We start from the raw sequence: 13,136 nt of genomic DNA on the forward strand, positions 1-13,136 counted from the left end.
CAATCCATAAAATATACAAAATTTGTAATCCTGCAAAAACTCCAATAAAGACATTCTCTGAGTTTTGATCAACAATGTTGTGTAAAATAATCTAGATCCAATCAAAATACGTCGTTCTCAACTAGAATTTATCGTAGAGATGACCCACAATTATGAAGACCCAGCGATCAAATCTAATTTTAAACCAAGAGCAGGAACATCGGCGGAAGTTGCGAAATGTTTTCGAATGGAAAACAATGTTTTACACCAGGGAGAATCTGTCAAACCCAAGAGCAATACAAGTGAGAATCAGTCAAACACAAGCGCAATACAAGTGAGAATCAGTCAAACACAAGTACAACAAGTGAGAATCAGTCAAACATACAAGAGCAGCACAAGTGAGAATCAGTCAAACACAAGCGCAACACAAGTGCGAATCAGTCAAACACAAGCGCAACACAAGTGAGAATCAGTCAAACACAAGCGCAACACAAGTGAGAATCAGTCAAACACAAGCGCAACACAAGTGAGAATCAGTCAAACACAAGCTCGAGAATCCTTCAAACACAAGCGCAACACAAGTGAGAATCCGTCAAACACAAGCGCAACACAAGTGAGAATCAGTCAAACACAAGCGCAACACAAGTAAGAATTGGTCAAACCCAAGCGCAATACAAGTGACAATCAGTCAAACACAAGCGCAACACAAGTAAGACTTGGTCAAACCCAAGCGCAATACAAGTGACAATCAGTCAAACACAAGCGCAACACAAGTAAGGGGGAGGGGGGAGTAAGAATTGGTCAAACCCAAGCGCAAGTGAGAATCCGTCAAACACAAGCGCAATACAAGTGAGAATCGGTCAAACACGAGCGCAATACAAGTGAGAATCAGTCAAACACAAGTACAAGAAAATCAAACAGCTGCGTTCTCTTGCGCTTGCGCTTGTGTTCTAGTGATAATCGGACAATTACGCGCGTTGTGCTTGCGCTTGTGAGATCCAACCTTGACTCAAAAGCTAGCTATATAGGGTGTAACCGGATACACAGAACCTCAATATCATCACTTGACGTCGGTAGAAAAGGACGGCCGGGTGGCAAGAGGTGCAACGCGGAAATATCTGCATACTCTGTTTCTGAGCACTAGTAATATTCTCTTGTCCATCTTAATGTAGATAACTGGGGTTAGCAAGGCGCTCATAAATGACCACGAAACTAACCACAGGTCTACGCACAATCTAGTTAGGCTGAGATCTAACGTGACGATGATTCGAGCTACTCCAGTCGGCGTCCACGTAAGGATATAAGTCAAGGAGATTGCGATAACAAGCTTTGTGAAGTTCACTTCTGTTCGGGCGCGCACAATGCCATACATTACTTCTATCTGTTGCCTGTGGGCCCGCATCTCCCACGTGGCCCGCAGGAGGCTTACACTGGTGCCGATACAGCACACTGTGATATAGACCGTCACTACTGCTATTCGAATAGTCGCACTGGTATGGTTGATCGCCAGGCCGTTGCAGGATAGTGCAAGATCTGAGCCTTGGAGACACTTTTTGACACAATGCGGTCGCAGGGGTCCGTTATACAATGGTAGTATAATCAGTAAAGACACACACCACGCGCAAACGACGTGCATACAAGCAAGCCTCACGGTGAGCCTTCTCTGATTTGGAAACTTCGTCAAGACTTCAAATCTATCATAAGCGATGGCGACAAATGTTGCAAGAGTAGCAAGGTTTGCGATGAGTTGTATCTCCTCCCTTGTTCTATACAACAGCCATAATGATCGGTCACAGAGTAAGAACGATCCGAGCTTTGTCACCAAGAGGGCGTGTATCGGTAGGACCACTACCATTACCAGGCTACACGCCACTAAGTTGAAGATCAGGATCTTTTCAGGTGATCTGCCACGTGTCCATCGCAAGTACGCAGCTGCCCCGAGGAAGATGTTTGCCGTCAGTGCGCTGGGACCCAGGATGCTTTGGAAGACAACATTGAGTGTACTTGAACAAATATCCCCTGCTGCCAGAGATGTGCAGTTATCTGAAGCATCAAGAAACATCTTGGAATATCTAGAGGCATCTATGGACATCTAGGGACAGCACGACATTGTGTTTTCCAAGGGTGCCGACCCCGCCGCCGAACAAAGACGATGATGATCTTGGGAGAAATGTGATGATATTTAGTGTCTGAGAGCGAAAAATACACGGTTTAAAATCTATTAGAATAGTTATGAGGGCAAAGGACGGTGGGGGTTGCTGGAAATTCGTCGTAAAATACTGTATTGTTATAGTCAACTCAGTTCAATAAAAAAAAGTGTCGAAACCTCATGTACCGTCTCAAGCTCTTCCTTGGAGGTATCCTTATTTTTTTAAGGTGCGCACTAAACGATCTCACATGTTGGTGTGCGACTGCCAAAGCCACGAGAAAGGGGCACATTCTATTGATCTTCTGCAGTGCTCTACAACCGCCACAACAGCGGGTAAACCAGCTATAAATAAAACTGAACCTCTTGGGCAGCGTTAAGCCACATTTTCTCGCCTCGCCCTCTTTTCTGTGCATTCTTTTTTCGATTAATTTACCGCCATATCCTTCATTATATTTTTAATAATGTCTTTTGAAAATTCTTTAAATGCTATGAAAATGTACCGAGATTCGTGCTCAAAATTCGAAAGGTACAGCATAAGCTGTTTGCTTATACAAAAAAAGCTGTTAGCTGATGTCTGACTGTATGTATTTTCAGTAATCTATCGTTAATGTCAACCCCCCTCGCTACTTAACCCCATTTTTGTCAAGTGCACTTCCTCACCCATCTCGACCACTCGTCTAAACTAGCAAGAAGGGTCCGAATAATTTCTTCAACATTAGTTCATTATTATATCGAATTGATCTTTTCAGACCAGTTGGAATACTCAACATTTTCGGCTTCTTAGTCTAGAAGCAGAGCGCCGTCTTAAAAAGTCGTTCATGGGTTCGATCAATTTTGTTCGACATTTTTATAAAATCACATGAACATGCATATTATGCACTCAGTGTGTTGGTATTACCTGTCGTATTTACCCGTCCTCCCGATGTGTGATACGGTGCAGCCAATGTGTACAGCCTCCCCAAGTTCAAGAGGATTTATATTTAGCAAAAAGGACAGAACTCTGTTATTTTTCGACGAGCCCTTCGACTGTAAAGATGATATCCAATGACTATGTTGCGCTATGGTCTAGCAGCGAAACGCCCCAGCCAATCAGAACCAACTGTAGGTTCCCTCTCGAGTAGAGGGTCTAAAATTAACCCCGACAGGTTGAGAGATCGGTTTTCTTGTTTTCATTAGAGATTTCATGGAGAGTGATAGCAATGAAGAAATCAAGTAACAAAAGAAATCAATGGAAAATGGTATACATTTGTCTGATAACTCTTAGCCGTTTTCTATCAAACCACTCTACCGTATAAGCTATTGTAGGAAATATATATATAAATATATATTTACTTTTTTGCTGTAAACATACCGCTATGTTTCTTTGGATGTAAAAACAGCGAGAAAGCATTTGATAAGAACAGCGCAAGGTTTAATTTGTTTAGCTGCAGTTCCGTTCTGGAGCCGAGCGACCCCTCTTGAAAGTGCAAATATATTTAGACATCTGAATGCAGTTCGTCGACACGCCATCATGCTATCCAACCCTATTAAGTTTTAAATGTCAGACAGATCAAACCTTTGCTTTATATTAAAACCGGTCGTAAACAATGTATTTGGTAGCTTTTTGCCACTTGACAAGAAACATGATATTTACCTTTTATGATGGCCAAACACAATTCGGGGTAATACTACCTCTTCTCCCCCACCAACCAACAGGTGGAAACACGACAAGGGAATCTCTTAATCAAGAGTATAACATACAGTCTTACGTTTCACACAATCGATTTCCAGCCGACACTGGGCATATTAGGTCATATAGCAGGCCGAAAATACACCACGTAATTGAACCTTAATTAAAAAAATAGATCTGAACTTTTAGCCTTGTCTCATAAATTCCTGTGCTACATTTTTAATATTTATGTTACATTCTGGAAAAGTCTATCATTTTTTTAATAAGAATAAAAGCTTCTTTTTTAAGGTTGCATTTTATCTTTATAATAAGTTAAACAAAAGACAACTGGCTTCTATTTGTCCCGCTATTGGCCTTAGTGATTCACCTTGTCCGCATTCATTGAAATATCTTGTATGCATATACTTGAGATTCGCCTGACTCTTCTTCTAGTAGCAATGAAACTTGCAAAACATTAATTACAGTTGTTCTATTATAATTTTGTCTAAAAAAGCTTTGGGACAGGATTGGAATACTCTAACTCTACCCTTTATCTCTGTACGTTTTATAGAGATTCAGTTTTGTAAAAGATTAGTATAATGAAGTATCCGTATGAACGTATTAGTGCATCACAGACTCGCCTTGTATAATACATTAGTGCTATCCGACCACCCTGGGGAGATAGACAAGTGTCCACTTAAAATAGAGTTTGCTGCAACAGAGGTATCTAAATATCAAGCGGTCACCCTCAGGACCGGGAAAAGGGCCTGGCCGCAATAGAGGTATCTAGATTTAAAGTGGTACCTCTACCAAGCGGTCACCCTTGGGACCGAGTACAAGTGTCCACTTAATAGAGGTTGTCCGCAATAGAAGATGTGTGTATCTTGGATGTGTCAGGTTCTACCTAAGTGATTCAACTGCGTATAGTATGCCACTCGTATATATCTAAGCTTGGATGTGTCAGATTCTACCTAAGTCTAATAGTGATTCAGCTCCGTATAGTGTGCCACTCGTATATAACTTGGCCCGGGTGTGTCAGCGCCTCCATCAGCTGGCTTTCTACGACGCTCTCGTTGTTGAGATCAGCAGGTATCACCACTCTGCCTATCTCGTGGTTGTGGTGGATCAAGTGAGGCTTACAGCAGTGTACGGCAGTGATTATAAGGGAAAGTGTCTGGAGTCCCGTGATCTCGATGTCGAAGGCGTGGTTCTCGTAGTAAAGGACTTCTGAGTAGCCTTTTTTGATGGCAGATTCGTGTGACTTCACCTCCTTTTCTCCTTTCAATAGAGTGAATTTCACAAAGGAATCTGACAGACAAAACCAATTCAGAGCATAAATATTTGCAATAACCAATACAGAGCATGGATAATAGTAAAAACAGAGAGTCTCTAGATAATGGACCCAAAGTTCGACTGTTGCTCGCATAATAACTAACTGTCCAATAAGTCCACTAGTTTTAACCAGTGTAAAAACGAGGAGTTTACGGGACTGAGTAATCTACTCAACATTCAATTTTTTTTTATTACACATCGTTTTTCTAAACCATTATAAAATCTATGGTCTCCCCTTTGGAATACTCACTATTATCTTGGGCAATGAATTTTTCCTTCTATATAATAAACGGCCTATAAATTACCTGCTCACATTTTTACCTCACTAAATCTTTTCCATCGTGGTAACAGTTACTGGCGGTATGTATAATGATGAGATGATAATGATGTTATGATGACAATGATTTAATATTTTATTATACGTATTTAGACCGTCGTGCAGTTTTTATTTATCATTAATTTTGTCATTAAATGCTTCAACATACCTGAGCAATTAATGCCACATTTGTCTTTGCCTTCCGTTCTTTTGCAGCTGAGATTTTTAGCCTTGAGCAAGGTGACCTTTAGCCTCTGGGTCACGGCGTCGTATGACAAAGAGACGTACACCCTCCCCGTGGGGAATCCTCGCGGACCAAGCTGCTGTAACAGAAATCCGATTTAAAGGTGACAATGTTGTTTTGTTTTTGTTTTGAATACTCAAAACCCCCATGAAATACAACTTTCCCAGTATTTTTATACTTTAAAAAAAGAATTGAGCTATGCTATTTTTGTAGGATGGATTGGCATTCACCGTGAATCAAGCGGATGAGATGAACATCTCATTTGCATACGGTTTCATAGCCTACGAAACCACGTGTCACGCATGTCGGATCTGTGGGCTTTAATTAATGTGTGTTGTGTACTGCTTTTTATAAGCTTTGTTGGTATAACGATTATTTCTTGAACACCTATATGTTTCTGTTTAAGTACTGTAGTAAAAAATATAATATTTAAACATTATTTTCATCATTAAGCCACATAAATATCGTTTGAGAGCATAGATAAAATCAATCTTCGAAGCATGGAAACAAGTACCTAAGTACTGTACAGAGGTACCAAAACTACTTACCGCAATAGTGCTGTCTTTTCAGTTTGCCGCCTTGTAACCAGAGTGGTAAAGGGTATTTTCGTGAAACGAGATTTGCCCATTTATCACCCTGCTACGAGAAACGTGAAATCGTCCATTTCGACGTCCGTGAATCGTTATTTAACGATTTAAAAGGCCATTTTTTTTCGGTCCTTGAAACGTGAAAAGCCATTTGCACGGTCCGTGAAACGTGATCCATACCCCCCTTTACCAGCCTGAGTAATCATTTCCTAGTATCCTAAGTATTTCCCACACTAAAACATTCACATCCATGTCCCTTACTGGTTCAAAACATCTTTTAAAAGTTTTAATTAAATGTTTCCAAAACGGCCTCTGTAAACTCCTGAGGTCAAAATGTGAGGCTTTTGGTTTCATGAACGAACCTGTATTTTAATCCTGAAAATCCACCTTTTTTAATTCTATGGTTCTGCTCCCAGCCGTTAAAGGTCTTTTTATTAATTGAACATTAAAATGTTGATGTAATTAAAAACATTTTATATTTTCTTTTCTCTTTTGGACGATATTTGAAACATATTAGTAACCCTTAGCTGTGTATATTTATGTCACAAATTCAAATCCCCAGTTTGAGAACAAAAACAATCAATTTTTGGTGCCATATCGTTATGAATACATTAATAAACTGTATGACAGCTTACCCTATACAGTTTTTCCCTATAAAATTTTAGAGCGAAACAAAAATCGAGTGCAATAAACTGTATCAAATTCTCGTCGCTTCAAGGATGTCGAGTTTTTATAAGGATGCAAATATTCCACCTGCCTGGAGCCGCCAGGGTTTCGTAGAACCTAATACTACAATAGAAACACCGTAATAGAGTACTTAAAACCTCACCTCCTCACATATATCTTCGTCTTCTCTCCGCTCGTGAAAAGAAACGTTTGATTGCAACATATTATTATTTTCATTTTCATGAAATACGTCCCCATTTTCCTCCTCGGAATCCGAGAAGTCGTCACCGCGCGTGAGCCCGTTTGATGTTGTTCTTCCTTTCGTGTAGTAACGCAAAGCCTTTGCTCGCTTTGATTTCAATTTGCTTTCGTGAGTCCTTGTAGTGCTACTGGTGGCAGCTTGTAGCAGCATAGCGTCTGAATCAGCTCGATAAATCGGCTGAACAGGTAGAATTTGTGTCCCAGGGTACGCGGGGAGAAATTTCCTATCTATTCGAGAGTTTCCTTCCATCCAGCCAGCCCAATTTTCCTCTTCCTCTTCATCCTCCGCGAAAGCCATCGAATTCGCATTGTTCGTGTTTGAGTTCCTGTTACCCATGCTCTGTTTGTTATCCTTTTGACTCAATTATATCACTCTTCTTCAGCGAATGTAAAGCTTCATCTCCCATCACAAAAAAGGGGAATTCTTGTGAAACGTGGAGCTTTGTATCTGTTTAATCTCGCGTTCTGAAACCACACGAAGTAAATGATGAGTCGTATAATGATAATAGTGTCATCGGAAATACAACTTGCATATCGTTTGTCAGAATACTAACATGAATTTAACAAGGCCGTGATCGAAGGATTTCCTAACCTGTTTCGATATAATAAGCTATCGTGGGAATATTCTAATTTTCTAAACCTGTGTGGTTAATGGAAGAGCTGTTTGCAAAGTGTGTTCTTGCAATGACTAATCACGCTAATGCAGTCGGTGCAAAATTTCAATTGGTTTTAAGCTTAGCAAAATTAAGCTGCTACCTGACAGCTGCTTTTAACCGCGCAAATACTCAGACTAAACGGAACTCATTTGCATTTCCCTGTAGGAACCAAAGAAAGCGCACTATTATATTATAGATTTATAAAATAATTCTTTTGTTACCTGACAAAGGCGTCACACTGAGTATACTATTTACAACAATCTGATCCCTTTTCTTACGATACATGTATTACAATGTTTTAGCATCCTAGCTATTGTGGATAGCGGTGTTCTATTTTTTCCCAACCTCGATGTTACGAATGTGGGTAGGGGGTATTCGATAATTCGTTATTGAGTACACACTCTTTTATGTCAAAAATATATATATAAAAAAAAAAAAGCTGTGTTGCAGCTTAATAATTTCAGCCGGATGCTCATTTCCACGCTCAATCTTATCGAATTCATGCCATGTGCTTGATTTTTCCTATTGTGTATATTATACACCTATTTCAAAAAGTGTGCACTCGAAGATTCCACCCTTCGTAACCCGCAGTGCTTCATGGGTATCAGATATATAAGCGAATAAGCGTAAATGAAAACAAATCCAGGATTCAAAAGCTGTAGAATTATTGTTCATTTCGTGTGAACATTCGCATGGCTGTCAGATACCAGGATTCAGCCATTATACCATATGAAGGATTTAGCCATATACACCTATTTCAATAAAGGTTGTCAGTGCGAACGGCGAATGGTAATTGCCAAATGGCAGTTCTACGACCGAAAGGTGTTTATGGGTAGTAATTATTTGTAAAAATAAAGGTGATAAATAAACTCGAGCGATGTCAGAACCATATATCAATTACATTAAATGGTCAGTCGTATGTTTTATTTATAGCGGAGCCAGCGCGGAGCTCCATAGGTATAGAAATATGGTATAACTATGCGACTTGGTTTTGTTGTCATTGCGCGGGTACCCTGTGGTGTCACTCGCCAGCCAGCCAGTCAGCTGCGCAACTCCCAGGCCCCTCTCGGCCCCGCAATGGCGGCTAAATACAAGCACGGAGCAAGGGAAAATTTCTTGTCATTCGTTAATTATTTCTTTTTGCCTCAAATTTTGTGACTTAAGGATAAAGTCAACTAGAGGGGATCTACTAACATTCATTCACGCCAAGCTTTATGTAAGGATATGTCTGGTTTTAGCTAGTAAATTTCAAAGCGTACACAACCACAAGAAAGCGACAAAAACAATGCAAGGTGAGTTTCGGACAACGATTTGTATTGTCTATTGAGGATATGACAGTTATTGGGCTATTTGTTGTCCTTTATGTTTGCTTTGAGAATGCGAGTACTTAACTTAGGAATCAAATTATTTGAGCTTAACACCTTTTGTTTTGACATTCTTTGTTCTATCTTTATTCTTGATTGTGTTGAAATATTTCATAAAGGCTAACCAATATCGTGTTGCATTTGTCATATACTCATATACTGCTAAAGAAGACCGTTCTTGTCTTTATATCCTGTGCTTTTAGTCCTAAAAAGATACATATATCCTTAGAAGATACAGCAACTTTCTCAACTTACAAGAGAAATTTTCCTTACCGAGGATTAAAAAAAAAAAAAATTAAACCCCTATTGCCAATATTTATTGTTGTTATTGTCTGCATCTTGCATCTCATGTGTTTATTTATTTTTTAAATAGTTGTGGAAATTAGTCAGATTATAAATGTCTTGATGAAAAGATTGTTTTAAAGAAATGTCACTCTTTTATGAACCAGTGACTACCTGAGGGCCAAGATGAATGCTAAAGACTGGAAGACATGAGAATTGAAAACCATGTCTTGAAAGATAACAGTAGGGAGTTCTTATTCACTAGTCATTTGACTAGTGAATGACCCCACACACATGGTCCCAGAAAAGGGTGGGGGATTAGACTTTAATAAAAGCATGTTTCCAAGTTAAGAGTCAAAAACAGTCAATACCACCACCCCTCTTGATATATTCTGGTTAAAAAGTAATCTAAAACCCCACATTAACCCCTGACTTCCCCAGGACCATAAGGGAGGGGGCTCAAATGACTAGGGCATTACTATGTGATTCAGCAGTACACACTCAATAGGTTTTTTTTTAGAACAAGACACTTATATAAAACTAAAAACTAACTTTTCCTTTTTAAATATTAACTCGGTAACGAAAACAGTTTTCTATCAACCTAAAGATAATGGGAAAGGGAAAATTTGAGGAAAGTACTGAATATAATTATCACATAATTGTTATTATAATTATTTTCTTTTCAAACATTTAAAGAAGAGTCACATTTCTTCCTTTTCCTTCTCTCTGTTGACTATTTTTATGCAATTGATGCTCTTTGCTATTTCCCCTCTACACCAGAAAAATAAATTAATGAACAGATTTGATTTTTAAATTATAAATTTTCATTTAGTACTTTGACTTATATCTTCTTTTTAGGATTTCCTTTCCAAGTCTCTTTCCCATTACATTTATTTTAGAGGTTAAGATTTATTTCATTGGAATTGTTGGATCCAGGATTTTCAAAAACACCAAAATATAATGCATTACTGGATGTATATTTGTAGATATAAATTCCCATGGGGATGGAAAATCACCACTTAAAATGGTACATTATAACTTCTGTATTACATCTTATCTAAAATTGTGTCTGACACTATATTCTATCTTTGAAATTCTGTTTCATCCATTACTTGTTCTTCGCAAGGACAAAGCTTGTCAGAATGTAGCTTTACAAATGTACATTAATGGAACTTTTATTAAGGGGAAGGGTTTTTTTTAGGGCAAGATACCTAAACTTTATAACATTAGCAATAACCTTGTTCTTTTTCAATAAAAGAATTCTGTTCACATAGCTTGGATAGCATAGACATGGCCTCTTTTAGAGGCCTGTGGTGGTGAAAGGGTAAAGATAATAAGAAAGGGGAAATGTCAAGAAATGCTCAATCAAACTATTTTCATTACTGTTATATTTTTTTCACCAAACCTATCAAGTTGAGTCAATTCCCTTTATATCTCCTCTCCCGTCGACTATTTTTTAGTCAATAGATATTCTTTGCTTCCTCTCTACCCCAAACATAGATCAATGAAAGGGTTTGTTTTGAAATTAGAAGTTAGCATTTTAGCTCTGTCAGTAATGCCTCAGATGTTTTTTTAGGATTTGCTTCCAAAATCAATCTGTTTTTTCTTCATTGCATTAATTTTGGTGTAGGTCACCAACAACAAGGCCCTTATATGGTAAAGGGTGGGTGCACCAATATGTAATGCATGAAAGGAGATATATTTTTGGATTTTAATTTCCAGACATTTTTCTGAATATTCGGTCCAATGAAGAAGAGAATCGCCACTAAATCAATACATAAAAATTACAGTATGGCATCTAAACAGTCTAAATATATTATTTAAAATCTTTGGAATGCTGCTACATCCATGAGTATTGTTTTGATTAAAAAAAATATTCATAATGGAACTTCTATGATGGGACATAAGAATTTACCATGAGGCTCTTGACAACTTTGACAGACATATAAACACCAGGAATTGTGTTTGAAAAACTTTAATGTACTGCATATTTTAAATTATTGAATAGGGCCTTAATTCATTTGGTTGGTCCAATAAATAAATCTCAGTAAAGAGCAGGATCCTAGATCCCCCCAAAATACCTCGATCAGTCAAAAGGTGTTCAATGCTGGCTCCGCTTTTAGGCAGTGCCTAAATCTATATATTATTTTTCTGAATTTGGAACAAATATTTTGGGATCCATGGGTCCTTTCGGTCGTAGAACTGCCATTTCACAATCGCTATTTGCCGTTTGCACTGACAACGCTTTTCGAAATAGGTGTATACCAATGAAGCACTGCGGGCTACGATACATTGATTTCCGAGTGCAACGTTATTTGAAACAGGTGTACACTTATTTAAAAAAGTGTGCACTCCAAGATTCCACCCGTCGCAACCCGCAACGCTTTGTGGGTATCAAATAAATAAGCAAAAATAAGCAAAAAATAAAAGTCAATTAAATAAAAACAAATACAGATTGGAATATTCTTGTTTATGTAGTGGTTTACATTCACATTGCTTTCAAATACCAGATTCATCCATTTATTTTACCCATGATCCATACTGCAGGCTACGATACATGAATTCTAAAGTGCAAACTTATTTGAAAAAGGTACAGTGTGTACATCGGCCGCGCCGCGACGTTGAGGTTTCCGTCGGACCTCCGGAAGTAAACTGGCGACAATGCGGCTTTAATTTGGGCGCACTTCACCAACTGACTAGTCTGGAAGCTTCTGCATAATCTATATGGCATAATTGACTGCAATGGTGCACGGAGGAACGATCGTATACACCTATTTCAATGAAGGTTGTCAGTACGAACGGCGTATGGTAATTGCCTAATGGCAATTCTATGACCGAATGGCAGTTCTACGACCGAAAGGTGTTTATCGGTAGCAATTATTTGTAAAAATAAAGTTGATAAATAAACGCAAGCGACATCGAACCATATATTGATTATATTAAATGGATAGCCGTATGTTTCATTTATATTTGTCTGAATTTGGAACAAATATTTTGGGATCCATGGGTCCTTTCGGTCGTAGCACATTTGCCATTTGCACTGACAACATTTTTTTAAAATTGGTGTATGCGCGGAAGCAAGGCTGGGATTTTGTTTGCTCTTTGCTGTAGTGTTTACCTTTGTGAACTAACTCGGATCGTCCATAAGCAATAAGCCATTCCCATCGAGGATTATTTACCACACGGTGTGAACTTTTCACACTCACCTGTTGCTTCTGAAGCTCTGCTACTCCCTGACCATTAAAGTGAATTATATTCTTGACTGTGAACTTTGCAATAAATGATGATCGGAATGAACGGTGCCTCGCTAAAGTACCTTTGTTGATTCCGTAGACATGGTCATCAGAATCAGTACGGGCTAGATTTTCAACTTGTCGTCTTCGGACGGTCTTTGAAAACCATTGCTTCTATCAGACAGGAGACCAGGAGACGTAATTAGGCAGTTTGTTATGCTTTGCTGCGTTGGGCGAGCTTTTTAAAGCACCATTCGAGTAATTGTTGCAGTGATTTGCATATCTGTTCAGATATCTGAAGGTGCTATCAATTATTCTGGCGACGTTTCCGCATGCTAGTACAATATGTACAAAGCTGACGTGTCCTAGGTACGACCCTATCACCGCTTTCACAATTATCCATATATTTTCTAGCCTGC

General features: G+C 38.7%; 2 protein-coding genes across 5 annotated transcripts; both read right to left on the minus strand.

Annotated features, from left to right (window-relative positions):
* Positions 1-921: 921 nt before the first annotated feature.
* Positions 922-3,791, minus strand: LOC5513231 (rhodopsin, GQ-coupled). Its single transcript, XM_001633501.3, has 2 exons — positions 3,027-3,791; positions 922-2,139 (listed from the first exon to the last, which is right to left on the minus strand). The coding sequence occupies exon 2, from the start codon at positions 2,069-2,071 to the stop codon at positions 1,040-1,042; it is 1,032 nt and encodes a 343-aa protein (XP_001633551.2). The 5' UTR covers positions 2,072-2,139; positions 3,027-3,791; the 3' UTR covers positions 922-1,039.
* A 464-nt stretch (positions 3,792-4,255) lies between these two features.
* Positions 4,256-13,136, minus strand: LOC5513261. 4 transcript variants are annotated; one of them, XM_032382757.2, is made up of 4 exons: positions 12,691-13,136; positions 7,085-7,647; positions 5,594-5,744; positions 4,256-5,084 (listed from the first exon to the last, which is right to left on the minus strand). In XM_032382757.2, the coding sequence occupies exons 2-4, from the start codon at positions 7,517-7,519 to the stop codon at positions 4,765-4,767; spliced, it is 906 nt and encodes a 301-aa protein (XP_032238648.2). In that variant the 5' UTR covers positions 7,520-7,647; positions 12,691-13,136; the 3' UTR covers positions 4,256-4,764. The 4 variants fall into 4 exon arrangements, with proteins under 4 accessions (XP_032238648.2, XP_032238646.2, XP_001633552.2 ...); XM_032382755.2 differs by having other exon boundaries at positions 5,594-5,747; positions 12,801-13,128; XM_001633502.3 differs by having other exon boundaries at positions 5,594-5,747; positions 12,691-13,128.

Source organism: Nematostella vectensis, chromosome 3 (genome assembly GCF_932526225.1).
Source record: "Nematostella vectensis chromosome 3, jaNemVect1.1, whole genome shotgun sequence".
Classification (NCBI taxonomy): Eukaryota; Metazoa; Cnidaria; class Anthozoa; order Actiniaria; family Edwardsiidae; genus Nematostella; species Nematostella vectensis.

Excerpts from the sequence above, each read along its gene's own strand:
- LOC5513231 (XM_001633501.3), bottom strand. The coding sequence starts at position 2,071 with ATGTCCATAGATGCCTCTAGATATTCCAAGATGTTTCTTGATGCTTCA.
- LOC5513261 (XM_032382755.2), bottom strand. The coding sequence starts at position 7,519 with ATGGGTAACAGGAACTCAAACACGAACAATGCGAATTCGATGGCTTTC. Across the intron at positions 5,748-7,084 it reads ACGAAGATATATGTGAGGAG|CAGCTTGGTCCGCGAGGATT; the intron begins GTGAGGTTTTAA and ends TTTCTGTTACAG. Across the intron at positions 5,085-5,593 it reads ATGTGGCATTAATTGCTCAG|ATTCCTTTGTGAAATTCACT; the intron begins GTATGTTGAAGC and ends TTTGTCTGTCAG.